At 40.1% G+C, this 26,085-nt stretch overlaps 2 protein-coding genes across 2 annotated transcripts in view; both read right to left on the reverse strand.

The window, feature by feature from the left end:
• Positions 1-406: 406 nt before the first annotated feature.
• Positions 407-26,085, reverse strand: part of LOC148047943 (uncharacterized) — a 65,882-nt gene continuing 40,203 nt past the window's right edge. Inside the window, 3 exon segments of the mRNA XM_087708204.1 lie at positions 407-2,078; positions 2,080-3,009; positions 21,120-22,201. Coding sequence (XP_087564330.1) covers positions 1,376-2,078; positions 2,080-3,009; positions 21,120-22,201 — 2,715 coding nt within the window. The 3' untranslated portion in view covers positions 407-1,375.
• On the reverse strand, positions 3,900-8,098 carry LOC148047944 (zinc finger protein 197-like). The gene is made up of 4 exons (XM_087708746.1): positions 7,682-8,098; positions 6,733-6,847; positions 6,538-6,605; positions 3,900-4,092 (listed from the first exon to the last, which is right to left on the reverse strand). The coding sequence occupies exons 1-4, from the start codon at positions 8,096-8,098 to the stop codon at positions 3,910-3,912; spliced, it is 783 nt and encodes a 260-aa protein (XP_087564872.1). The 3' UTR covers positions 3,900-3,909.

Raw genomic sequence — 26,085 nt, forward strand, 5'->3', positions numbered from 1 at the left:
GAGCAATGATACCCGGATTCATCAATCCACAGATCGCGAATAAACAGAGAAAAACCTTCCAAACACAAGACCTGAAGATTTCCCAATGGTTTGAAGAGATTCCTCTGGATATGGAGGTGAGGAAAAAAGAGAGATTTAGCTACAATTGCAAGAAAGAATGTAGATCAAAAGAAAAAAAGGTTAAAAAAAAGAATTGAATTAACCTCTCTGCTCTTTTCAGTCTCTTTACTGTCCAACTTGACCCAAAACTATTACTGACAACTGAGCTTCAAACCAACATGAGCCTCTCAAATCCTGAAATATGCTCCCTCCAAATCCTTCCCAAAATCTTGTGTTAATACATTTTTAAAGCAACTAAAGAGTTTAATACACAAGAATAATACATAATTAGAACAAAATCACACAATTGATATTTAATTGATTTTATTTAAATCGAATTTGGACTTCTTAGCCCTCACCATACTACAGAAGAGCAAAACATGGCCATAATGCTTGAAAATAAAATTACACAAGCACTTGGGGCACTTCTGGCTCCTTTTGTGAGAGAGGAATTGTTCATCCTTTCAGCTTTTCCCACACGCTCCACATTGATCTGCATGTGAGAATTCCCTCATATCATGAGGCCTTTGACTGAATAATGTTCAATGTTTCTGCACAGATACCGGCTGACTCAGGTCTCAGTTCTACACTAGGGATGCAAATTTAACTACTGTGGAGGATCCCAATTCTCCCAAATAATGCAATTTGATTATTATTTTTTTATATTTCCCTTTTTGGGTTAGGGAAGCAGCATCTGTTAAATGTCTTCGCATCCCTCTGAGAGCTATGAATAACGGGGGGAATAATGACAGTTGGGGAATAGGAAGCTCATTTCTAAAAAATAAAATAAAATGAATGTATATACCACGGATTTCAAACTCCATGTGTCAAGTGGCCATCATGTGACATATTGCAACAGTTTCCCTATTCCTGGAGCTGGGGTGGGAGTGTCCTCCATGTAGCACAACCAGCCTGTGTTCTGCCAGTTTGACATTCCTATATGCTTTATATATATACATTAAAAATTTATGAATTATAATTATAATGATTCATGCCCATTGTTTCTTTTAACATTACTAAAAACCTTTTTCAGAGTGCAGGCTGTAAATTTGAAATCCATTCATAGAACTCATTAAATGAATAATTACCATACATTCTCATCCAAATGTATCTTTGTTTTGGGGATTCTCCAGTCTATGAATCATGCTATGGGAAATAAGACTATGGGGTGTGCTGAAGCCCTTTCCACACTCCGTGCATTTACCAAATTTTTCGAAGTATAAGAAGCACCTTCCCCCCACCCTCCCAAAAAAACAGAGTGAAAATCTGGTGCGTCTTATACTCTGAAAAATATGGTATATGGCTTCTCCCCTGAGTGGATCCTTTGATGGGGTGTAAGTTTACTGCTTGTTCGGAAGCCCTTTCCACACTCCATGCATTTATATGGCTTCTCCCCTGTATAGATTCTTTGATGGATTGTAAGTTGACTGGCTGTTCTGAAGCCCTTTCCACACTCCATGCATTTATATGGCTTCTCCCCTGTATGGATCCTTTTATGGGAAGTAAGGCTACTACTCTGTCTGAAAACCCTTCCACAATCCGTGCATTTAAATGGCTTCTCTCCTGAGTGGATCCTTTTATGGGAAATAAGAGTGCTGTGTTCACAAAAGCACCTTCCACATTCCATACATTTATATGGTTTCTCCCCTGTATGTATCCTTTTATGGGATGTAAGATCACTGCTGTTTCTGAAGCTCTTTCCACACTCCATGCATTTATATGGCTTCTCCCCTGTGTGGATCCTTTTGTGGGAAGAAAGACTACTGTTGGAACTAAAGTTCTTTCCACACTCCATGCATTTATATCGCTCCTCTCCTGTGTGGATCCTTTTATGGGATGTAAGATCACTGTTTGTTCTGAAGCTCTTTCCACACTCCATGCATTTATATCGCTTCTCTCCTGTGTGGATCCCTTTGTGGGAACTAAGCTCATTGGGCTTGTTGAATCCCTTTCCACACTCCATGCATTTATATGGCTTCTCCCGTGTGGATCCTTTGATGGGATATGAGTTCACTGCTTGTTTTGAAGCCCTTTCCACACTCCATGCATTTATATGGCTTCTCTCCTGTGTGGATCCTTTGATGGGATGTAAGTTCAGAGTTTCTTCTGAAACCATTTCCACACTCCATGCATTTATATGGCTTCTCCCCTGTGTGGATCCTTTGATGGGATGTAAGTTTAATCCTTGTTCTGAAGCCCTTTCCACACTCCATGCATTTATATGGCTTTTCCCCCGTGTGGATCCTTTGATGGGATGTAAGTTCACAGTTTCTTCTGAAACCCTTTCCACACTCTATGCATTTATATGGCTTCTCCCCTGTGTGGATCCTTTGATGGGATGTAAGTTTACTGCTTGTTCGGAAGCCTTTTCCACACTCCATACATTTATATGGTTTCTCCCCTGTGTGGATCCTTTGATGGGATGTACGTTTACTGCTTGTTCGGAAGCCCCTTCCACACTCTATGCATTTATATGGCTTCTCCCCTGTGTGGATCCTTTGATGGGATGTAAGATCACTGCTTGTTCGGAAGCCCTTTCCACACTCCATGCATTTATATGGTTTCTCCCATGTGTGGATCCTTTGATGGGATGTAAGTTCACTGCTTGTTCTGAAGTCCTTTCCACACTCCATGCATTTATATGGTTTCTCCCCTGTGTGGATCCTTTGATGGGATGTAAGTTTACTGCTTGTTCGGAAGCCCTTTCCACACTCTATGCATTTATATGGCTTCTCCCCTGTGTGGATCCTTTGATGGGATGTAAGATCACTGCTTGTTCGGAAGCTCTTTCCACACTCCATGCATTTATGTGGCTTCTCCCCTGTGTGGATCCTTTGATGCAATGTAAGTTCATTGCTTGTTCTGAAACCCTTTCCACACTCCATGCATTTATATGGCTTCTCTCTTCTGGATGTCCTTTTATTAACAGTTTTGCTTTCATGTTCATTGCATTTATTTGTCTTCTCTCCAATGTGAAAACTTTTCTGTGATTCAAGAGACCCATTTTCTTGAGAAAGTGTGAACATCCCACTGTATTTTTTTTCTCTGTCTTTGTCCATATTGGCTGCTCCTTTGTCTTGTGATGGACAGGGTCTATTTACATCTAATGTCTCTTTCAAGATTCTTACACCTTTCTCAATATATTTGTTGTTTAGTTTTTCTTGTTGATCAATAAAATCCTGCATCTGAGCAACAATCGAAGGACATGAGCTTTCCTTATTCCAGTTATTCAACAGGTTTCTCTCCTGCCTTTGGAAATCTGTTTGAATTGCAGGTTTCTCCATTACATCTCCTTGTCTGTACACTTTGACTGGTTCTCCAGAACCTTTATTCTCATTCTCATTATCACCTTCAAAAGAAAAGAGGAATGAAAGGGGAGAAAGGTTAGGGGAAAAAATCACTCTGTCAGAAGTCATATTGATTGCCTTCAGGTATTGTTCAAAATTCTAATATATACTGCATATTTCTATCCTAATATTGGCCTGGTATAGAAATGATAATATCTCTTTGGATGAGGCATAAAATCTTGGAAAAGACATTTAAGTTAAAAAAACCTGAATGGCAACTCTTGATAGGAAGCATCTGGGCCAAAATAGTTGAAATCTGTGTGATGAAGTTTGGCATTACCTCAAACAAAGGAATTACTTTGTCATAAAATGTTTATATAGAAATATAAATTAGATAAGATATATCTAAGGAAAATGCCATTGATCTATTTCTTTCCTAGGAGCAGTAGAAAAACAGAACTTTCCCTTCTGCCTCTGAAGATATCAATTTATAAATGTTTTCATAAGAATTAGCTAATGGCATCTAACTACAAAATGTCTTCCTGAACTCTCTGAGGGAGAGTGGGAAACCCTTACCAAGAGAGGCCACATTCTTATAATTCTCCAGCATGACTTCCCAATGCAGAGCTTTTTGGTCAGGATCCAGCTGAGACCACTCCTCCTCGGAGAAATAAACAGCCACCTCCTCAAAGGGCAGAAGACCCTCCTTGAAAGGAAAAAAAAATACAGAACAGACCAAGAAAGAACTCCAGGATCTTTCCTATTATTAAGAATTTTATATAGCAAACATAGACGTTAAGATAAATGGCTCTATGCTTAGTAAGGATCTGCGGTTTAGATGACAAAATTGACAGAACCAAAAGCATTTGACTAAAGAAAGATTTTAGGCAGGTTTTATCAACTTGGATGATTCTGTAGGACTTTCAGTGCCATTCAGGTTAAATAAGCCCTGTTTTCTTCTGGATCAATTGATCTACCAAACAGCCAGCCAGACCTCATCAAAATACTCTTCCTTCTGGATCTATTAATCCATCCATCCACAATCAAAAGGTCCTAAGTGACTGGAGAGAATCAACTGGCTGGTGGGCCTTGGAAAACTCACCAATCAGTGACACTAACCCTTCCTTGGATAGTGTTCCTGATTGGTGGGTTTTCCAAGGCCCACTTGCCAGTTGATTCTCTCAAGACACTGAAGGCCTTTAAACCCTTCCTGCCTTTAAAAAAGGAAATGTGCCTGTAGGGGAAAGGATTCTTTGTAATGTTTTATGAAATGCCTTATGTTGTCCTAAGAAGGAGCAATCCTGTTCATCCTCAACACCTTCATGAAAGTGCTGGGAGAGCTCAACCAGGGGTCTGTGTGGTGTGCCATTAATACGCAGAGACTCTGCTCCTCCTCAGATTGCAAGGAAGTTGCTAGTAGTCTGAGCCATTGGCTGGACAGTAAATAAGAAAATGAAGAATGTTTTCCATTGAAGACAATTCTTAGCCTGTGCAAAGTTGGATTGTTTGGCTTCTTTATCCAGGCACAAGTCAGAAGATTAAAATTTATTTTCTAAGCTAATGGGGCCTTGGCTAATTGTTCTTTCAGAACACTTTTCACTTGGAGATGTTTCTATATTTTGACTGTCCTGGGATTTGAATAATCTTAACTGTTAACCATGTATTTTTTTTATTAATGATTGTAAATGAAGCATTTGAAAAATGGAAATTTGCTAGTTTGAATATTTAAATATTTTTGAGGCTCCTAGAACAAATTCAAGTCAAATAATTATAAAAGGGGCACCATGTAGGATAGTTTAGGGTTGGGTAGGGTAAGATAGGATAGGATAGTTTAGTTAGAAGGGATCTTGCAACTCTTCTACTTCAACCTCCTGCTTAGGCAGGAAACTCTATACCTTTTCCGACAAATGGCTATCCAAGTTTCCACCCATTGCTTCTTGTCCTGCCCTCAGGTTCTTTGGAAAACAGCTTGACTCCCTCTTCTTTGTGGCAGCCCCTGAGATATTGGAACACTGCTGTCATCTCACCCCTAGTCCTTCTTTTCATTAAAAAAGACATACCCAATTCCAGCAACCGTTCTTTATGTTTCAGCCTCCAGTTCCATAATCAGCTTTATTGGTCTTCTCATCTAGGGTGGACAGGTGCTCACTTACCTATTTTAACTTCTGTTCCTAAACTTGTGGTGCTGTTTTTGATAAGTTGGACTGGTTTTTTTCCCTTTGCATAAAGGCAGATGAAAAACACGAGTTAAGTAGTTCTGCTTTCTCCCTGTCGCTTTCTTACCACCTGTTTGATTGCAGATTGTATGGCACTCACGATTAAATGCTTGATTTTGCTTGACAGCAAGGTTGATATTCTTACCCACACAAACATCTATGTTATATGCACTATATTAATCTATCAATTTTAGATTGCTGGGGACAGAAATGTTCTGTATCAATTAATTGTCTGTCCCCACTGTTTAGTTTAAATGTTTATTCATAGAATCTGTGAATGTAATGCCAAGTAATCCATTTGTTTGATGGACACAAACCATCTCTTTTGTACAGTTTTTCATAGGACAAGCTGCAGATGTCATGACTAACATAAAGAATTCTGTAAAACATTATTTATTGAAAAGTTGGGAGAATCATTAGCGAAAGGAGGTTTTAGTTTTTAAAGTGCTAATCTTAAAAAAAATCCTAAAAAGAATCTCCAACCAAAAGGAAAGGGGAAAATGGCAGGAGACAGTACAGGTAGTCCTCAACTTATAACAGTTTTTAGTGATTTACAATGACAAAAATGACGTATGCCCATTTTTCACACCTACGACTGTTCCAGCATCCCCATGGCCACGTGATCAAACTGACTCATATTTATGATAGTTGCAGGGTCCCAGAATCATGTGATCCCCTTTTGTGAACCTTTGACAAGCAAAGTCATTAGGGAAGCCACTTAACAACAACCATACTTCTAACTTCAGCACTTCACTTAACACCTGTGGCAAGAAAGGTCGTAAAATGGGGCAAAGTTCACTTAACAAATGTGTCACTCAACAACGAAAAATTTAGGTTCAATTGTGGTCCTAAGTCAAAGACTACCTATAATATGTACAACGGCTGATTTCCTGAGGGAAAAATAGAAATCTAATAAATCAAAGTTATTATCATACCTGAGTTGAAGGTTCAATCATGGTTTCCACTCCCCCTAAACAACGAGTCGACTTCCTTCTATGCTTCCCTGTGAGAGAGACAGAATTTCAAAAGGCCTAATTAATAAAATGGGAGGAGGTTTGCTATAGAGGAGAGGACACAGAGAAGATGAGAAAGTTAGGATTTATCAAAGGAGTGGAAGGACCTTATATTACCTCCTGAGGTGTCCTGAATTGGATCTTCCTGAGGGATCCTCCTGAAAGGCAGTTCTTGAGGGAGATTTGACAGATGTCTTTTTGTCTCAGGATCTCTGATCTCCATTGCAAAGGACTTGAAATAGGATGCAGGAAAAAAAGAATTAATGGACATTACATATCATGAAGTGGTGTGTACCTCTTTTTAACACCTGATAAACTGTCAATGATTTTTCAAATCTCAAAGGAATTTCAAATACACGTTTGAAATGTAAATGTAAAAAAGGAACTTTTTACCAACTCTGCTGGACTTGTGACAAAGCAAAGAAATACTGGGGTAAGATTTATATTTTACTGCAGAAGATTCTCAAAGTGGGCATGAAAATCAAACCAGAGACTTTTCTTTTAGGTTTAATAGACAAAGAGATGGAAAAACATTCTCGAACTTTGCTGTTATTTATGTTGAGAGCAGCAAGGATGCTCTTTGCAAAGTGGACAGATATTTTAATAGCCACAAAGGCGAAGTCGTTGGGAAAACTGATGGACCTAGCAGAGATGGAAAAATTAATTGCTTTATTTAAAGAAAAGACCAAGCCAACCTTGCTTCTACTTTGGAACCACTGCTGGGTTTTGTTCTTGAGATCGAAAAAAATGAAACTTTGATTGAGTTTTGCTGATTACATAAGTTTGTTGTTATATAGAATTTGCTAGTACATATTAAGTATGTAAATGTAAAACATTGAACCTGTAATATTACAGTTGAACCCATTTTATTCAACTGTGCTAAAAAGATTCAGATTTTCAATTATTTTGTTTTTTCCCCTTTACCCTACTCTTCTTTCACTTCACTTCCCACTTTCCTACTATTTTCATTTTCTTGCATTTTATATCTTAATAAACCTACAAAAATTTGATATAAAAATTTGAACATATTTTTATTATATTCAGGCCCAAGAAGAAGTCCTCTCACCGGCAACTCAACCTGCTCCTTCTTCTCCTCCGCCTGGCTCAGGAGGAAGCCTTCCGCCAGGGCCACCGCCTGGGAGCTGGTCTCTGCTCCACACTCCCGCACCCAGCTCTCCATCTGCAGGGGCAGAAGGGCCAGGAACTGCTCCAGAACAACCAGGTCCAGCATCTGCGCTTTTGTGTGCTTTTCTGGTCTCAACCATCGACTATAAAAGAAGTGGAGTCGACTACAAAGTCCTCGGGGACCCTCATCCTCCTCATATTGGACGCCCCTGAAGTTCCAGGCCTGAACTTCTGAAATGATGGCTCCTTCTTCCAGCATCTTCTGCCCAGTTTTTGCCCAGATCTTCCCACAGATTCCAGACTGGGCACCAGAAGGGTCATTTCCAGTTCCCTCACTTGCTAAAGGAAGGCCAGCCATTCTCTCTTTGTCCTGTAACACAATTCCAAATGGGTGCAATGAAATCTGTGTATCTTCAAATGCTTTTTCATTCATAGCAATGTTCATTTAGTCTTGGGAATACCAGAACAAGCCATTAAGCCCTCCTTGCCAAAGGGATCATTTTTTCTCTACATGAAGATCAACAAATGGCCTCAATTTTACAATTTTCTTATAGAAGAACGAATAAATCTAAGCTAGTAGATCGGACCATTTATCGACACTCATCCTCACAGAAGGAAGCATTATTCTGACCTGTAAAGCGGTGACTTCCAGCAAGAAGATTCAGTGCATATGGGCATTTTGGATAATTTAAATTTCTTTTTACTCAAAGGGAAAGACTTGCATTTTAACAATATAGCTCTACATTTACCTTTAAGCAGGGTTCACACAACATACAACATAGAAAAGCCCAGAACCAGTTCACAAAGCATGAATATTCAGTTCACAAAAAATGAGGTGCTAATCCTTTGACTCTGCTCCATTTCTCTTTCTCCCTTCACGCAGGGGGGCAAGGTCGCACAATGTGTCCTAAGCACAAACAAGTCAATCAAATCAAGGGGTTCAGTTTGAAATGTTGCAGAAATGGGATCAGACCAGTTCTTTATCAGAGGGAAAGGTTTATTGCACAAGGTTCAGCAACAATAGGTCAAGCAAAATCTGAACCCCGACAGGCAGTTGTTTACAGACTTTAGCCAGCATATCAATCACCCCAAAGTACATTGCCTTCCTGTGTCACATACACCTCTTTCCTGTGCCCAGCCCCTCATACTGTGACAAGACATTCATTCAGCTTACTCAATTGCCCCCCAAAAAGGTAGTACTTGTACCAATATCCTGGTTCCTTTGTTTTAGCTTGGAGAGGCAGACAAAGCAATTAATCCTTGCCCTGTTCCACATGGTCAAGAAACTTTAATATCCAGCTTTATTTATCTAGTTGCCAATTTCTCTTTTACTATGAAATATAAAAGATTAAATGCACACAGCTCAATACGATGACGCGATTGACTATCTTCCTGAAACAAATTGAGTTGCAAAAGGCTCCAAGCCGAGTTTGATGTCATCCAGCACAGAGTGAGAATGTAGGCAACCATCTTTTGCATCTCTTCATTTCAAAGTTGTTTTGCCATACAAGCTCCCGCTCTCCCCTATGCAGGAGCTATTCCCACGAAATGGGTAGCTAAGGACGATCCCTTTTCTTTCTCCTAAGATTGACTTGGTATATAAATATATATCCTTTCCTTCTCTAGTGTGAGAACCTTCTACCTTTCCTTGTATACACGCTCGCACAAGGACAGTAACACACACACACACACCTACCCTTGCCACCTCTTTCTTCAAGACTTCCTTGCAGCCTTTTTAATGGCTTGCGAAGCTTAAAGGGTTAAAGAGAGAGAGAGAGTCCTGCATCCTAGAAAGGCAAGACCTAATGACGTCACTCCCTTCCCAACCTGCAAGAGCGGCTCAACGCTGAAGCGCATGCGATTCCTTTCTCTTTGCTGAGGGAGCCTCGGATGGATTTTCTGTGCATGGAAGGTATTCATGGAAAAAGGAGAGATGGTGCATTTCCCAAGTACGGCCAGGAGGGGGTGATCTCGAGAAGGCCAGGAAGCCTTCTCAATCTGCTTTGGGCAGTATTATAATTTAGTGAAGAATTTTGTATTTAAAGTACTGTCGTTTTTAAAAAATCCTAATAGCAATCTCACTTAAATTTTTGTTGCTCAAAAAAAAGAGCAAACGCAAACAAGGGCTGAAAATGAAAGGTAGTATTCATACTAGCTTGACTTTCTGAAGGAAAGGCATAATACAAATAATTTCCTCCTCTTACTTTACTTGGAATTTTAACTTCAGCTCTGAATTTTTAACTTCATTCAGGAATTTTAATTTCAGCTCTGCAATAGGAAGGGTCAACTTCTTTCTACTCTTCCTTGTGAGGGAGACACAATTTTAAAATGTATAATTCGTAAAGTAGGAAGAATTGCTCTATAGAAGACAGAGATGAAATGGTTGGGATTTCTATGGGGAACAGGAGGACCTTATATTAACTCCTGAATTGTCCTTACCTGGATATTCCTGAAAAATCCTACTCAAAAAAACAGTTCCTGGGGGAGATTTGATGGAAGCTTCCTTCAGTGTGTGTGTGTGGGGGGGGGGTTTCCAATTTTTTTACTACATGTTTGCTCGTGTGGGTGAATGTGCTTGTGTGCACTTCTGCACTTGCCCAAAAGTGTTGGGATGGGTGGGCGGAGCCTTCCGCCACCACTACTACAGGTTCGCTCGATCCGGGACAAACCAGGAGCAACCCACCTCTCATTTCCTTCCAGTTGTGGGTTTCAAAAATTTTTGGAACCTATTCTGTGGGTGTGGCCTCCTTTGTGAGAGTGGCTTGCTGGCCATGTGACTGGGTGGGAGTGGCTTGCCGGCCATGTGACTGGGTGGGAGTGGCCAACTTGAAAAATGTGATGAAACTCATTTAACAACACTCTTGCTTAGCAACCAAAATTTTGGGCTCAATTGTGGTCATAAGTTCTCTTTCTTTCTTTCTTTCTTTCTTTCTTTCTTTCTTTCTTTCTTTCTTTCTTTCTTTTATCTCTCCCACTTTCTTTTCTTTTTTTTCTTTTTTTCTTTCTTCCTTTCTCTTTCTCTCTTTCTCTTTCTGTCTCTATCTCTCTCTGTGTGTGTGTCTGTCTGTCTGCCTGTTTCCCTCTGTGTGGATCTGTATCTCTCCCCCTCCTTCTCTCTCTGCCTCTCTGTCATTCTCTCTCTGTGTCTGTCTCTCTGTATCTCGCTGTCTCTCTTCCCTCCCCCCCATCTGTTCACTCTGTGTGTGTGTGTGTGTGTGTCTGTCTGTCTCTCCCTCAGTCTGTGTGTGTCTCTCTCTGTCTCTCTCCCTCCCTCTCTATCTCTCTCCCCTCCCTTTCTCTCTCTCTCTCACACTCTGTGTGTGTATATGTGTGTGTGTGTGTCTGTCTGTCTGTCTGTCTGTCTCTCACTCACTCAATCACTCACTCCTTGTGTGTGTGTGTGTGTGTGTGTGTGTGTGTCTCTCTCTGTCTATCTGTCTGTCTATCTGTCTCTTCCTCCCTCCCTCCCAACCCGCAGATGGGCTCCGGACCAGCGGAGGCTCTTCCTTCGTTTTAACCAAGTGATCTTTCCTAAGATATAAAAAAGAACCTTAATTGCAGGCTCAACAAAAGAATAGCAATAGCAATAGCAGTAGACTTATATACCACTTCATAGGCCTTTCAGGCCTCTCTAAGCGGTTTACAGAGAGTCAGCATATTGCCCCCAACAATCTGGGTCCTCATTTTACCCACCTCGGAAGGATGGAAGGCTGAGTCAACCCTGAGCCGGTGAAGAAGCTGGAAAGAGATACTGAAGCCAGGAAGCTGAAACCTGGGACTGGAGAAAAACCTTTTCTATCCCCTTACCAGCTCATCCAGGAAGACGAGTAACACGAGGGGGATCCCTCTCCCCGCGGATGGGTACCAGACCAGCGGAGCCTCATCCTTCTTTTTAACCAGGCAGTTATCTTCTTTTTAGACAGGCGATCTTTTTAACTAGGAGATCTTTAACCAGGAAATCTTTGGCTGCTGCACAAGCACATGGGGACGCACTGCCCTTTTCTCTCTGATAGCTGCCTGGTTAAAAAGAAGGAGGAGGCTCCACTGGTCCGGAGCCCATCCGTGGGGGGAGGGATCTCCCTCGCGTTCCTCGTCTTCCTGGAGGGGCTCCGGACCAGCGGAGAAGAAGCGGCGGGGGCTGTCGGGCTGGAAACCCAAGCCCCATTAGCCCCAAAAGCCTCTTCTGGATGTCTATTGCAGTTGCGAGGAGCCAAGGAGAGCGCGGAGAAGGTTCTCAGTGCTTCGGAAAGTTGCGAAAGCGGCTGGGAGAGGCGAGCGGCTTGGTTTAGCCTCCTTGGACGTCGCAGCAGCAGCAGCCCCAAATGCACTGATCTCGACATTTTTCGCATCGGGGCGTGCTGCAAGAGGGAGGGAGTGAAGACCTTTTCCAGCCAGCACAAAGGACTTCCCCGGACTTGCTTTGCTGAGCAGGGGCGATGGACCCACACCTCCACCACCAGCAATCTGTAAAAAGTCTTCACTCACTCCCTTTTGCAGCACGCCCCGATGCAAAAAATGCCGAGATCGGCGCACTTGGGGCTGCTGCTGCTACAAGATCCAGGGAGGCTAAACCAAGCCGCTTGCCTCTCCCAGCCGTTTTCGTGGCTTCCAGAAGCACTGAGAACCTTCTCCGCGCTCTCCTCGGCTCCTTGCAACTGCAATAGACATCCAGAAGAGGCTTTGGGGGCTAATGGGGCTTGGGTTTCCAGCCCGACAGCCCCCGCCACTTCTTCTCCGCTGGTCCGGAGCCCATCCGGGAAGACTAGGAATGTGAGGGAGATCCCTCCCACTATGAATGGGCTCCGGTGCCTCAGTGGAGCCTCCTCCTTCTTTTTAACCAGGTGAAAAACGCCGAGTTCGGCACGCTTGAGTCTGCTGCTGTGACGTCCAAGGAGTCTAAACCAAGCCACGCGCTTCTCCCTGCCGCTTTCGCAGCTTCCCAGAGTGCCAAGAACCTTCACGCTCTTCTCTGTGCTCTCCTCAGCTCCTTGCAACTGCAATAGATGTCCAGAAGCGGCTTTATGCTCAGAAAAGCAACTTCAGGAAGGTCCTTTGCTAGCAGGCAGGTTCTAGGATGCCTGCCGCCACCAAAGGACCTTCCCGTAGTTGCTTTTCTGAGCATGGGGAAAACGGACGGTATTTTGTCCCTTCTGTCTCCCCGTTGCTCAGAAAAGCAACTCCTGGAAGGTCCTTTGGTGGCGGCAGGCATCTTAGAACTTGCCTGCTAGCAAAGGAAGTTCCTGAAGTTGCTTTTCTGAGCAACGGGGAGACAGAAGGGACAAAATACCATCTGGCCGTGACGGGTATACAGGGCTGGGGGCGGGGCAGGCTTACTTCCGGGTCCAGTCACCAACTGGTTCGTGGGAACCGTCGGGGACCGGCAGCAACCCACCCCTGCTTCCTTCCCTCAGGATCTCTGATCTCCATAGAGAAGGATTTGAAATGGTAGACAGAAGAAAAGAAGAAGAAATGAACATCATACGCCTCATCTCATGCTCCTCCTCAAATTTGCAGATGACACCAAGCTGGCAGGAGCAGCCAATGCCCCAGAAGACCTGTTCAGGATCTGAAAGATCTTGGCAGGCTTGAACAATGGGTCCCATGCAACGAAGTGAATTTTTTTTTTATTGATCATTTTTGAAAAAAACAAACTTTTAAAAATGTTTAGTTCCCACCACCCCCTCCCCCCCAAGCCCTCCCCCAACCTTCTCCCTCCCCCCCCCCGACTTCCCAGAACTAATACAGGGTATAAATCTTTAACAAGATCGCCTAGGTTTGTTATTTTCAATGTCCATTCTTGAATAGTAGGCAAATCTTCCTTCTTCCAGTATTGCGCCATCAACAATCTAGTTGCAGTTATTAAATGCAATATCAGATCAGTCTCTACAACTGTACAATCAGTAAGTATGCCTAACAAAAATAACTCAGGGGTAAACTTTATTCTTTTTTTAAGAACATTTTGCATAATCCACCATATTTTTATCCAAAATGCTTTAACCTTTTTGCAAGTCCACCATATATGAAAATATGTACACAATCACATCTCCAGCATTTAGGTTGTAAATTCAGATACATAGAAGCCATTTTTTAAGGATCTAAATGCCATCTATAAAACATCTTATAAAAATTTTCTCTCAAGTTTTGGGCTTGTGTAAATTTTACATTTCTCACCCAAATCTTTTCCCATGTATCCAACATTATTGGTTCTTCAACATTTTGAGCCCATTTTATCATACAGTCTTTAACTAGTTCTGTTTCCGAGTCAATTTCTATTAATACATTATATAATCTCTTTATATGCATTGAACTTTGATCTCTAATTTGTTTAAGTAACTTATCCTCGACTTGCATAAAGCCAATTTTTTTAATCTATTTTCCATCTAGCCTGTAACTGCCCGTACTGAAACCATGTTTGAATTACCTTTTCCTCTTTTAATACATCCAAGGGTTTCAGTTGTAGTACACCTCTTTCTAGGGTAAGAAGCTGTCTGTAAGTAGTTACATCCTGTTTTTGTACTATGTTCATATTTTCTATTGCGTGTCTGGGAATAGCCCACATGGGTATCTTATCAGTTAGTTTATATTGATATTTTTTCCAAACCCACAGTAGAGCATTCCTTAAAATATGACTTTTGAAATTCTTATCCACCTTTTTGTTGTATAGCAAATAAGCATGCCAACCATATACCAAATCATGCCCTTCAATATTAAGTATTCTATCTTCTGTTAAGTTAATCCAGTCACTAATTACAGATAAAACTACTGCATCGTAATATAGTTTTAAATTGGGTAATTTCAAGCCTCCTCTTTCACGCACATCTTGCATTATTTTTAGTTTTACTCTCGGCTTCTTCTCTGCCCATACAAATTTATTAATACCCTTCTGCCATTCTAGCAGGCTTGCATCTTTTTTAAGTATTGGTAACGTTTGAAAAAGAAATAAAAATTTAGGTAGAATATTCATTTTCACTGCTGCTATTCTTCCCAGCAAAGATAACTGTAATTTCTCTCATTTTTTCATCTCTGTCTGTATACTATGCCATAGTGGTTCATAATTATACTTATATAACTTCCCGTTTGAGGTTGAGATATAAACTCCTAAATATTTGACCTTTTTAACTATTTCACATACTGTCATTCCTTCTAGTTCTTCCATTTGTTTAGTGTTCATATTTATAGCTAGTATCTTTGTTTTCCCTAAGTTTATTTTAAATCCTGACACTTGACCATATTGATTAATCATATTCATTAAAACCTTACTAGATTCCTGTGGTTGGGTTAATGTTATAACCAAATCATCCGCAAAAGCACGTACTCTATATTCTTGCTGCCTAATCTTGATTCCCTGTAAGTCCCCTGAACGCCGTATTTTATTCAACAATAGTTCCAAAGTTATAATAAACAATAATGGAGATAAGGGACAACCCTGCCTTGTACCTTTCTCAATTTTAAATGAATCTGTTAGACTCCAATTAATTATGATTTGAGCTGTTTGTTCCTGATATATTGTTTTAATTGATTGTAAAAAGTGCTCTCCTATTTGCATTTTTTGCAATATTTTCAGCAGGAATTGCCAATTCACTCGATCAAAGGCTTTTTCAGTATCTAAAAATATAAGTGCATCAGGAATTTGGTTGTTCTTTCCCAGGTATTCTAATGTATTGAGAATTAGTCTTACGTTAGTTCTCATTTGTCTCCCTTGAATAAAACCTGTTTGATCATTATGAATTAATTGCTGAATAGCCAACATTAACCTATTCGCTAGTATTTTAGTGAAAATTTTATAATCTATGTTGAGTAATGATATGGGTCTATAATTTTTTGGTTGAGTAAGATCTTGATCTTCTTTGGGTATCAAGGATATAAAGGCTGCCTTCCAAGATGAGGGTACCTCATAAGAGCCAAGGTGGCGCAGTGGTTAAATGCAGCACTGCAGGCTACTGCTAGATCAGCAGGTCAGCGGTTCAAATCTCACCGGCTCAGGGTTGACTCAGCCTTCCATCCTTCCAAGGTGGGTAAAATGAGGACCCAGATTGTTGGGGGCAATATGCTGACTCTCTGTAAACCGCTTAGAGAGGCCTGAAAGGCCTATGAAGCGGTATATAAGTCTACTGCTATTGCTATTGCTATTATTGCTATTATCTTCCCTTCCACTTGGATCTTATTAAATAATTCCTTAAGCGGTTCTACCATTTCTAATTGCAAATTTTTGTAGTAAGCCGCTGTCAAGCCATCTGTACCCGGTGCTTTCCCTACTTTTAGCTGTTTAAATTACCTGGAGAATTTCCCCCGAAGTTATTGGTTGATTCAGTCTTTCCCTCTGCTCGTCTTTAACTATGGGTATTTTTTCTTTATCCAGGTATCTATCTATATCTAAGCTTTGGATTTTATCATTTGTGTACAATCCTATAAAGAATTCACGAAAAACTTTTGAATCTCATCTTGTTGATACATTTCCTTCCCTTTAAAATGTAATTTCTATATATTATGAGACTTGTTTTTTCCTAATCAAATATGCTAGCCATCTACCAGATTTATTTGCATTACAGAAAGTGTTGTGTTTTGCATATAACAAATTGGTAGTCAACTGGTCTGACATCAGCATGTTAAATTGCTCTTTTAATAATGTGATTGTTTCTTTGATCTTTTTGTCTCCTGGTTTTAAGATTAGCTCCTGCTCTCTCTTCCCAATTTCATTTTCAAGTTCAATTATCTTTTCCTCCTATTTGCGTCTATGTAATCTATTCATATTTATCAGAACTCCTCTCATATACACTTACTTGCATCCCTTACCATTTCCATAGATGTACCCTTATTCATGTTAAAAACAAAATATTCTTTTAACAACTTTTTACATTCATTAATGTTTTTCTCATATCTAAATAAGTTTTCATTCAGTCTCCAAGACCTTCTTGCTTGGATCCCAACTCCCAACTCCATCCAAACCGCAACAAAGTGAAATTTAATGTGGAGAAAAGCAAGGTTTTACACCTGGGCAGAAAAAACCAAAGGTACAAGTACAGATTAGATGAAGCCTGGCTCAAAAACAATAACTGTGAGAGGGACCCTGGTGTTTCAGTGGGCGATCAGTTAAAGGTGAGTCAGCAGTGTGTGGCAGCAGCCAAAAAAACTAATGGAATCTTTGGTTGCATAAACAGAAGCATAGAATCAAAATAATGTAACATATTAGTATCACATTCTAAAGCCTTAGTAAGACCACAGCTGGAATACTGCAACCAGTTTTTATCACCACATTATAAAAAAAGATGTTGAGACTTTAGAAAAAGTGCATAAAAGAGCAACTAAGATGATTATATGCGCGGAGACCAGAGGTGGGTTCCTACCAGTTCGCACCTATTTGGTAGAACCGGTTCGTCAAATCTACTGAACCGGTTAGAAGAGGTTCCACCAGTGGACCTGGAAAGCAGGCCACACCTACAGAAGAGGTTCCAAACTGTTTTGAAACCCACCACTGGCGGAGACTAAAACACATGAAGGATTTGGCTTTGAGTAGTGTTGAGAAAAAGGACTGGGAGGGACATGATAGCAACATTCCAGTATTTGAGAGGCTGCCACAATAAGAAGGGGGGTCAATTTATTTTGCAAAGCACCAGAGTGCAGGACAAGAAACGATGGAAACTAAACAAGGAGAAAAGCAACCTGGAATTAAGGAAAAACTTCCTAATAATGGGTACAATTAACCTGTGGAAAAGCTTGCCTTCAGAAGTGGTGGGTGCGTCTGCTTCATCACTGGATGTTTTTAAGAAGAGACTGGACAGTCACTTTTCTGTAATGGTATAAAATCTCCTGCTTGAGATTGGACAAGACCTCCAAGATCCGTTTTAGCTGCATTCTGATTGATGGATGGATGCTTACTCTCCCACATTTTTCTAGTTTACCAAGAAGCAGGTTGTGATCTACTTTGTCAAATGCCTTGCTGAAGTCTACTTCCACAGCATTATGCTGGTCTTCTAATTTAGTCACTTTGTTAAAGAATGAAATAAGATTGGTTTGGCATGATGTTTTTAACAACCCTTCGCTATGCTAGCTACTAGTTTTAAATTTATTTGTTTATAGATTTTCACAGATCTGTTTTTTCTTTTATTATTTGCAGCATCTTCCCAGATATTGGCATTAGACTGATTGGTCCTTAATTCCTTGGGTCTGCCTCCCCCCTTTTTTTGAAGGTGGGAACCACATCGGCCCTTTTCCAATCTTCTGGCAGTTCCCCAGTGCTCCAGATTTTTTAAAGATATTCTACAATAGTTCTGAGATAACATCTGCCAGTTCTTTAAGAACTCTTGAGATGTTATGTGATTTATACCGGTATCTCTTGGATAAGTTTTTCTCCATTATTTCTTATGCTGTCGTTGGTTCTTTGGAGAATAGATTGATCTCTTCTTATCCGTGGCAGCCCCTCAGTATTAAAAGGCTTCTGTTATGTCATTCCTAATCCTTCTCTTCCTTAGATTAGATCTACCCTGTTCCTGCACCTGCTCTCAATTCCTGAAATATGCCCCCTCCAAATCCTTCCAAATATCTTCATGTGTTAATACATTTTAAAGCAACTACAGAGTTTAATACATGAGTATAATACATGACTGGAACATAACCACACTATTGATATTTAATTAAATTTATTTAAATCCAATTTAGACTTCTTCTTAAGAAGAGAGACAAACATGCTCCAAGAAAATTGTTTGAAGCCGATTCTACCCATTTAATCATCACCCCACACTCTCAAACCAAGTGCCCAAGTGCCTGCTGAGAAGCCAGACTCCATTTCCCTTAAAATTTGGAGAAGGCAGAACCCACCTTAATCTGTGGAACATGGTCATCCAAGGACAAACCCACATACCACCCAGAGCATCGTTGGTGAGATTTAAATTGATGCAAGGTGGAAATGTTCGAGAGAAGGAAATTGTGAAAAAAAATTTTCTTTTTGTCTTTTTTTTTAAAAAAAACTGTTCAATAAAATGTTTTTCAAAAAATAAATAGCTTGTATTTATTCCTTATGTTTAGCAATAACTTAATGCTCTCTATCTTGTATTTGTTCTCATTGTATGTATCCCTATTTCCCCCAGTTTCACCATATCCTATTCTTTCAATAAAGCATTCAGATCTACACACACAGTCTGTTTTATTGGAGGATAGGTGGATTTAGCTGCCTGTCGAGCTGCACACAGACTAAGGTGCAGTGGGGACAGAACATAGCTCTCCCGCCATTCTCTCTTCTTCTGCAGAGATCTGTCAGGAGAGAAGTTGAACTCGGAGGAAACTGCTTCCTGCAAACTTTCTCTTATCCCAAGTCAGCTGAGCCCAACAGCGTCCAGCCGGCCATGCCTACCCAACCATGCTCACCTGGCACTGAATCATCATAATCTTCATTGCAACTGGTCCTTTGAGAGCAACCATAATGCTGATGAGACCGTCAATCAATTGATCTTGATATCCCTGCTTTAGAGATACAAAGCCAAAAACTCTGTATATTTTCTGATGCTTCTATCACAACAACAGCTGCTGTTACCTACTTAAAAACAATAGATATTAAAGCACAATGTCACATTGGATTTGTTATGGGCAAAACTGCACACTGTGCAGTCTGAAACCTATCCCAAGAAATTCACTGTATTTTAAACTAAAGACTTATCCTTAGAGAGAGCTCCCTGAGAAAACGTGACCTGTTTTTCGATGAAAATGTTCTTTTGGGAATAGGTGTATGCCCTAAGGAAGAAAAAGAGAAAAAACCCTCCTGGCAATCATCACATTGCTTCTTTGATTGTGCTGCACTTTCACCATCAAGTCAAACATGATTATTTATAGAAGAAGCTTTAAGAATCTCTGGTTTGTGGATAGTTGGAGCTAAAAAGGTAATCTTTGGGTGTATTGTCGCAAGCTCCATGGTAGGTTACAAAGAAAAAATGTGGCTCATCTTCCAGCTGATAGACTCAGCACAAATCCTCCTTTCACTAACGTTGGCCTTGATGTCTTTGGCCCCTGGTCTGTGACCACAGATCACACTAGAGAGTGTGAAGCAAACAGTAAGAGGTGGGCAGCCCTATTCACCTGTATGACCATTAGAGCTGTCCACATTGAAGTTATTGAGCATGGACACTTCTAGCTTCATAAAGGCCCTCAGATGTTTTATTGCTATCTGAGGCCCTTCAGAGCTGAGGTGACACAGTGGTTAGAGTGCTGTACTGCAGCCACTTCAGCTGACTGTTATCTGCAGTTCGGCTGTTCAAATCTCACCGGCTCAGGGTTGACTCAGCCTTCCATCCTTCCGAGGTGGGTAAAATGAGGACCCCGACTGTGGGGGCGATATGCTGTCTCTGTAAACCGCTTAGAGAGGGCTGAAAGCCCTATGAAGCGGTATATAACACTAACTGCTATTGCGACTGCTATTGCTTTAAAAACATTCGTTCAGAAAGAGGCACCAACTTTTGGACGGCAGCCGAAGAACTGCGTGTTTCTTTGAATATTGACACCAAAAGCATAGAGCAGAGGTGTGAAAATCAAGGCAAGGACACCAGAACTGGACTGTGGGGTGCTTAGAACTGGCCCATGGATCCACCCTGCAAATAACAAACGAACGACCTGTGTTGCCTTTGCCAGAAAAAAAGGAGCTCAGGAGGGCCACATGTTCAGGAGGAACATGGCCCTTGCAAGCTCCATTTTCGTGGGCAGAGAGTTGCAGGAGGCTGTCGCAGTCAAAAGTGGGGCATGTAAGGGCCATGTGCAAGACTCCTGAGCTCCATTTTCACTGGCAGAGGGTTTCAGTAGGCTATCACAGCCAAAAACTGAGCTCAGGAGCCTATTTTTGTTGGCAGAAGGCTCAAGCCACAACAGCGATTGACACAACTGACATCCAGTTGGCCACATCCATCCCAGCCCCCTGAGGTCAAACACAACTCTGATGCAGCCCTCAATGAAATAGAGTTTGACAACCCTGGTATAAAGAGATATCTAAGTGACTAAATATGCACATGGAGTTAAAACCCAGTTCAATCTTCATGGCCAAACAAGATCCGGTCATTTGACCAGCCAGTGAAGCACCAAGTTTGTTTTTAGTTTTTTGGTGCTGTACGTGACGCATTGCAACATTTTCCCTATTCACGGGGGCTGGGTGGGCGTGTCCAGCACGGGATACAACTAGCTCAAGAGCCACCAGTCTGACACTCCTATATACTGTATATAGATACAATAAAAATTGTATAAGTAATTATAATGGCTCATGCCCATTGTTTCTTTTTTATTATTAAAAATCCTTTTCAGAGATCTGTCTGTAAATTGTAAATTCATACATAGAATCCATTAAATCAATAATTAGCATACATTCTCATCCAAATTAATCATTGTTTTGGGGATTCTCCAGTCTATGAATTGTGTAATGGGAAATAAGACTATGGGGTGTGCTGAAGCCCTTTCTACACTCCATGCATTTATATGGCTTCTCCCCTGTGTGGATCCTTTGATGGGATGTAAGACCACTGCTTATTCTGAAGGTCTTTTCACACTCCATACATTTATATGGCTTCTCGCCTGTGTGGATCCTTTGATGGGTAATAAGGTTAATATTTTGGCTAAAGTCCTTTCCACACTCCGTGCATTTATATGGCTTCTCCCCTGTATGGATCCTTTGATGTGATGTAAGACCACTGCTTATTCTGAAGCTCTTGCCACACTCCATGCATTTATATGGCTTCTCCCCTGTGTGCAACCTTTGATGGGATGTAAGTTTCCTGCTTATTCTGAAGCCCTTTCCACATTCCATGCATTTATATGGCTTCTCCCCTGTGTGGATCCTTTGATGGGATGTAAGTTTACTGCTTGTTCTGAAGCCCTTTTCACACGCCATGCATTTATATGGCTTCTCCCCTGTGTGGATCCTTTGATGGGATGTAAGTTTAATCCTTGTTCTGAAGCCCTTTCCACACTCCATACATTTATGTGGTTTCTCCGCTGTGTGGATCCTTTGATGGGATGTAAGACTACTGCTTATTCTGAAGGTCTTTCCATACTCCATACATTTATATGGCTTCTCGCCTGTATGGACCCTTTGATGGTATGTAAGTTGACTGGCTGTTCTGAAGCCCTTTCCACATTCCATGCATTTATATGGCTTTTCCCCTGTGTGGATCCTTTGATGGCGTGTAAGATTACTGCTACTTTTGAAGTCCTTCTCACACTCCATGCATTTATATGGCTTTTCCCCTGTGTGGATCCTTTGATGGGTAATAAGGTTAATGTTTTGGCTAAAGTCCTTTCCACACTCGGTGCATTTATATGGCTTCTCCCCTGTGTGGATCCTTTGATGGGATATAAGTTCACTGCTTGTTTTGAACCCCTTTCCACACTCCATGCATTTATATGGCTTTTCCCCTGTGTGGATCCTTTGATGGGTAATAAGGTGACCATTTTGAATAAAGCCCTTTCCACACTCCATGCATTTATACGGCTTCTCTTTTCTGGCGGTCCTTTTATTATCAGTTTTGCTTCCATTTTCATTGCATTTATTTGTCTTCTCTCCAATGTGAAAACTTTTCTGTGATTCAAGAAACCCATTTTCTTGAGAAAGTGTGAACATCCACCTGTATTTTTTCTCTCTGTCTTTGTCCATATTGGCTGCTCCTTTGGCTTGTGATGGACAGGGTCCATTTACATCTAATGTCTCTTTCAAGATTCTTACACCTTTCTCAGTATATTTCTCCTTTAGTTTTTCTTGTTGATCAGAAAAGTCCTGCATCTTAGTAACAGTCGAAGGACATGAGCTTTCCTTTTTCCAATTATTCAACAGGTTTCTCTCCTGCCTTTGGAAATCTGTTTGAATTGCAGGTTTCTCCATAGCATCTCCTTTTCTGAACACTTTGATTGGTTCTGCAGAGTCTTTATTATAATTCTCATTATCACCTTCAAAGGGAAAGAGAAATGAAAGTGGGAGAAAGGTTAGGGAAAAAGATCACTCTGTCAGAAGTCATATTGATTGCCTTCAGGTATTGTGCCAAATTCTAATATATACTGCATATTTGTATCCTAATATTGGCATGGTATAGAAATGATAATATCTCTTTGGATGAGGCATAAAATCTTGGAAAAGACATTTAAGTGAAAAAAACTGAATGGCAACTCTTGATAGGAAGCATTTGGGCAAAAATAGTTGAAATCTGTGTGATGAAATTTGGCATTACCTCAAACCAAGGAATTATTTTGTCATAAAATATTTATATAGAAATATAAATTAGATAGGATATATCTAAGCAAAATGCCATAAACCTATTTCCTTCCTTGGAGCACTAGAAAAACAGAACTTTCCCTTCTCCCTCTGAAGATATCAATTTATAAATGTTTTCATAAGAACTAGTTAATGGCATCTAACTACAAAATGTCTTCCTGAACTCTCTGCCTGGAGAGTAGGAAACTCTTACCAAGAGAGGCCACATTCGTATAATTCTCCAGCATGACTTCCCAATGCAGAGCTTTTTGGTCAGGATCCAGTTGAGACCACTCCTCCTCGGAGAAATAAACAGCCACTTCCTCAAAGGGCAGAAGAACCTCCTGAAAGGGAGAAAAAAAATACAGAACAGACCAAGGAAGAACTACAGGATCTTTCCTATTATTAAGAATTTCTAAAGCAAACATAAACATTAAGATAAATTGCTATGTTGAGGAGCCAACGTTGCAACGATACAGATGTGCAGTCTCGATGCTCCGAGACCGCAGACAATACTTTTGCCGCTGGATGGTCCAATCGGATCTAAACCTTCCTGAAGAGATGGTGAACAGGAAGAATACGTCTTGCTGACGTCAGGGACATCACAAAGTCCCTGATCGATGCAAGAGTTCTTCAAGCTAGCAACAAGAAATTCAGTCAATGCTGACGAAGTCAGGGCGTCTCCAAAACAGAAGGATAGGGAAAGAGAAAGTGTTTCCAGCTGGTGATGAATTTTTACCGTTTTAAGAAGAGAATGCCTACAAAAAACTTAAAATTAATTTAAATTGGAGAACAGAAGAAATAGGCGGCGGAATTAAAGTTGGAATAGTTTTGGACAGTGTGTTATCTTACTTTTTAAATGCTATTTGGATGGAATTAATGTAAGCCTTTTAAAATGAATGGACTAAGTTTTCTTCTTCTATTTTTTTTCTTTTATTATTCTTTGTAACCTATGGGCTACAATTCTCTTTCATTACTGTGGGTGTTCTAACTCATTCAAGAATTAGACTTTTTTAAAACTTGAAATACAAAAAAGATACAAAAAGAAATAAAGAACATTGCAACAATAACACTGCTACTCAGAGGCTGGAAGGTTTGTGTATTGGAAACGAAACACTCTTGTTTGTCTCACTGATTATCCTGGCTTGGCACTCCAAGTTCTTGCTGCTTGTTTATAGAGAGTAATAAGAAGAAAAGCATACAGATGTCCCTTTGAAGTATATCTTTAACCAGAGAAAAGTGAAAATAAAATGTTATTGTGAATCTATGCTTAATCTTATTAACCTTCCAAGCTAGAGCAGCAGTGTTTGTTATCTGGAGATAATTACACAATTTCAATAGCAGAAAGAAACTTTAAGTCTGCAAAAGATATTCTCAGAAATTATCAACTACATATGAGAGGAAAGAGAAGAAGCTGGAAGACTTAGAGCATCTAACAGCAAAAAAGAGTAGAATACTGAAAGAGGAACTAAATGGAGGGGAAATCTTCCCTAGATGGCAAGATACAGAAGAAGAAAAGACAAAAGAATTTATGGATTTAAAGAGAGAAATTTTATTAGCTATAACATTGATAACACTACTGACAATCAAAGATAAGCTGATTAAGGAAACAGAAGAAGGGCATCGAAATTACATGAGAGATTTTATAATCGCATTTATATCCTAAAAAGCTGGCTTCTATGTATCTGAACTTACAGCCTAAATGTTGGAGATGTGGCTCTCTCGATGCTACATATTTTCATATATGGTGGACCTGCCAAAAGGTTAAGGCATTTTGGATAAAAATATGGTGGATTATGCAAAATATCTTTAAAAGAAGGATAAAGTTTACTCCTCAGTTATTCTTACTAGGTATATGTACTGACTTTACAGTGGTAGAGACTAACTTGATTCTGCACCTAATAACGGCAGCAAGACTGTTGGTGGCGCAATACTGGAAGAAGGAAGACTTGCCTACAACTCAAGAATGGACATTGAAAGTTACAAACTTAGCCGAGATGGCTAAAATATCGGCATATCTTAAAGATCACTCAAATGAGATATATAAACGAGACTGGAAAAAATGGATTGACTATATACAAAATAAATACGGGACCAAGAAATTCCAGTTAGCCTATGCTTAAGATCAGAAATGATTTAAATTGTTTAAAGTTAGTTCAGCAAGAAGAAGCTAAGGTCAATGCAGAATGTCATTAATTTCTTTATTTCTTTTTTCTCAATAGATTTTAGACTGTGTTTGTTAAAAATCCATACCGTGTACGGGTTCTGGGAAGTCGGGGGGGGAAGGAGGAGGGGGGTTGGGGGGAGGGTGGAGGGAGGGAGGGGTATACATTAGGCTAGACAAGAATTTAGTGGTAAACTAGAACTATTTTGACATATAAAAAATTGTACTTCGATGTCTCACTGATTGAGGAATGATGAAATGTTTGTTTTAAAAGAAAACTTTTGAACCCGAAATTACATGAGAGATTTTATAAGCAAGGAGTTGCTAAGAGGAGTCCATACAAAGTTGATTAAGTAGATGATTAGAGGACTGACATCACAAATGGCAAAAGATATGAGACTTCTGCTACTGGAAAGATACAGGTTGATAGATGGAAGAGCGCAATTTAAAACTAGTTAAACTTAGTGAAATTTAGTGACAATAGATATAGTTAAATAAATAATTGATAAAGTTACTAAGGTATACAATGTGTAGTGTTATGATAAGTAATAATTAGATATGAATATTGAATGGTACCCATGAAAGGAAGATTAGAAATCCTTTTGGATTATATATAAAGGTTAATAAAAAAGAACTAAGTTAAATACAGTTAAAGTCTTGATTATTAGGGGGGAAATGTTATGATACAGGATATAGTTAAATAAAGGAGGGATAATGGTAACAACCTATATATAGGTATGGGAACAACATAAGAAAACTGTATGTAAACTGTAAACCGTGATTTGGAAAGGAGGATCGGAAAATGTTGTTATTAAATATTATGGATGTTTTGCTGGAATAGGACATAAGGATTCAGTGTTAATGGAGGATTTTGGAAATAGTAAATGAAATGCCAGTATGTGATTATATGGTAAATCTTGGTATATTTTATGATGAAGGATGTTTAAACAATTATTGTCAAAGAAAATGG

The sequence above is a fragment of the Thamnophis sirtalis genome, unplaced genomic scaffold (assembly GCF_051295495.1).
Source record: "Thamnophis sirtalis isolate CommonGarterSnake01/CBP01778 unplaced genomic scaffold, rThaSir2_p1.2 scaffold_3, whole genome shotgun sequence".
Lineage (NCBI taxonomy): Eukaryota > Metazoa > Chordata > Lepidosauria > Squamata > Natricidae > Thamnophis > Thamnophis sirtalis.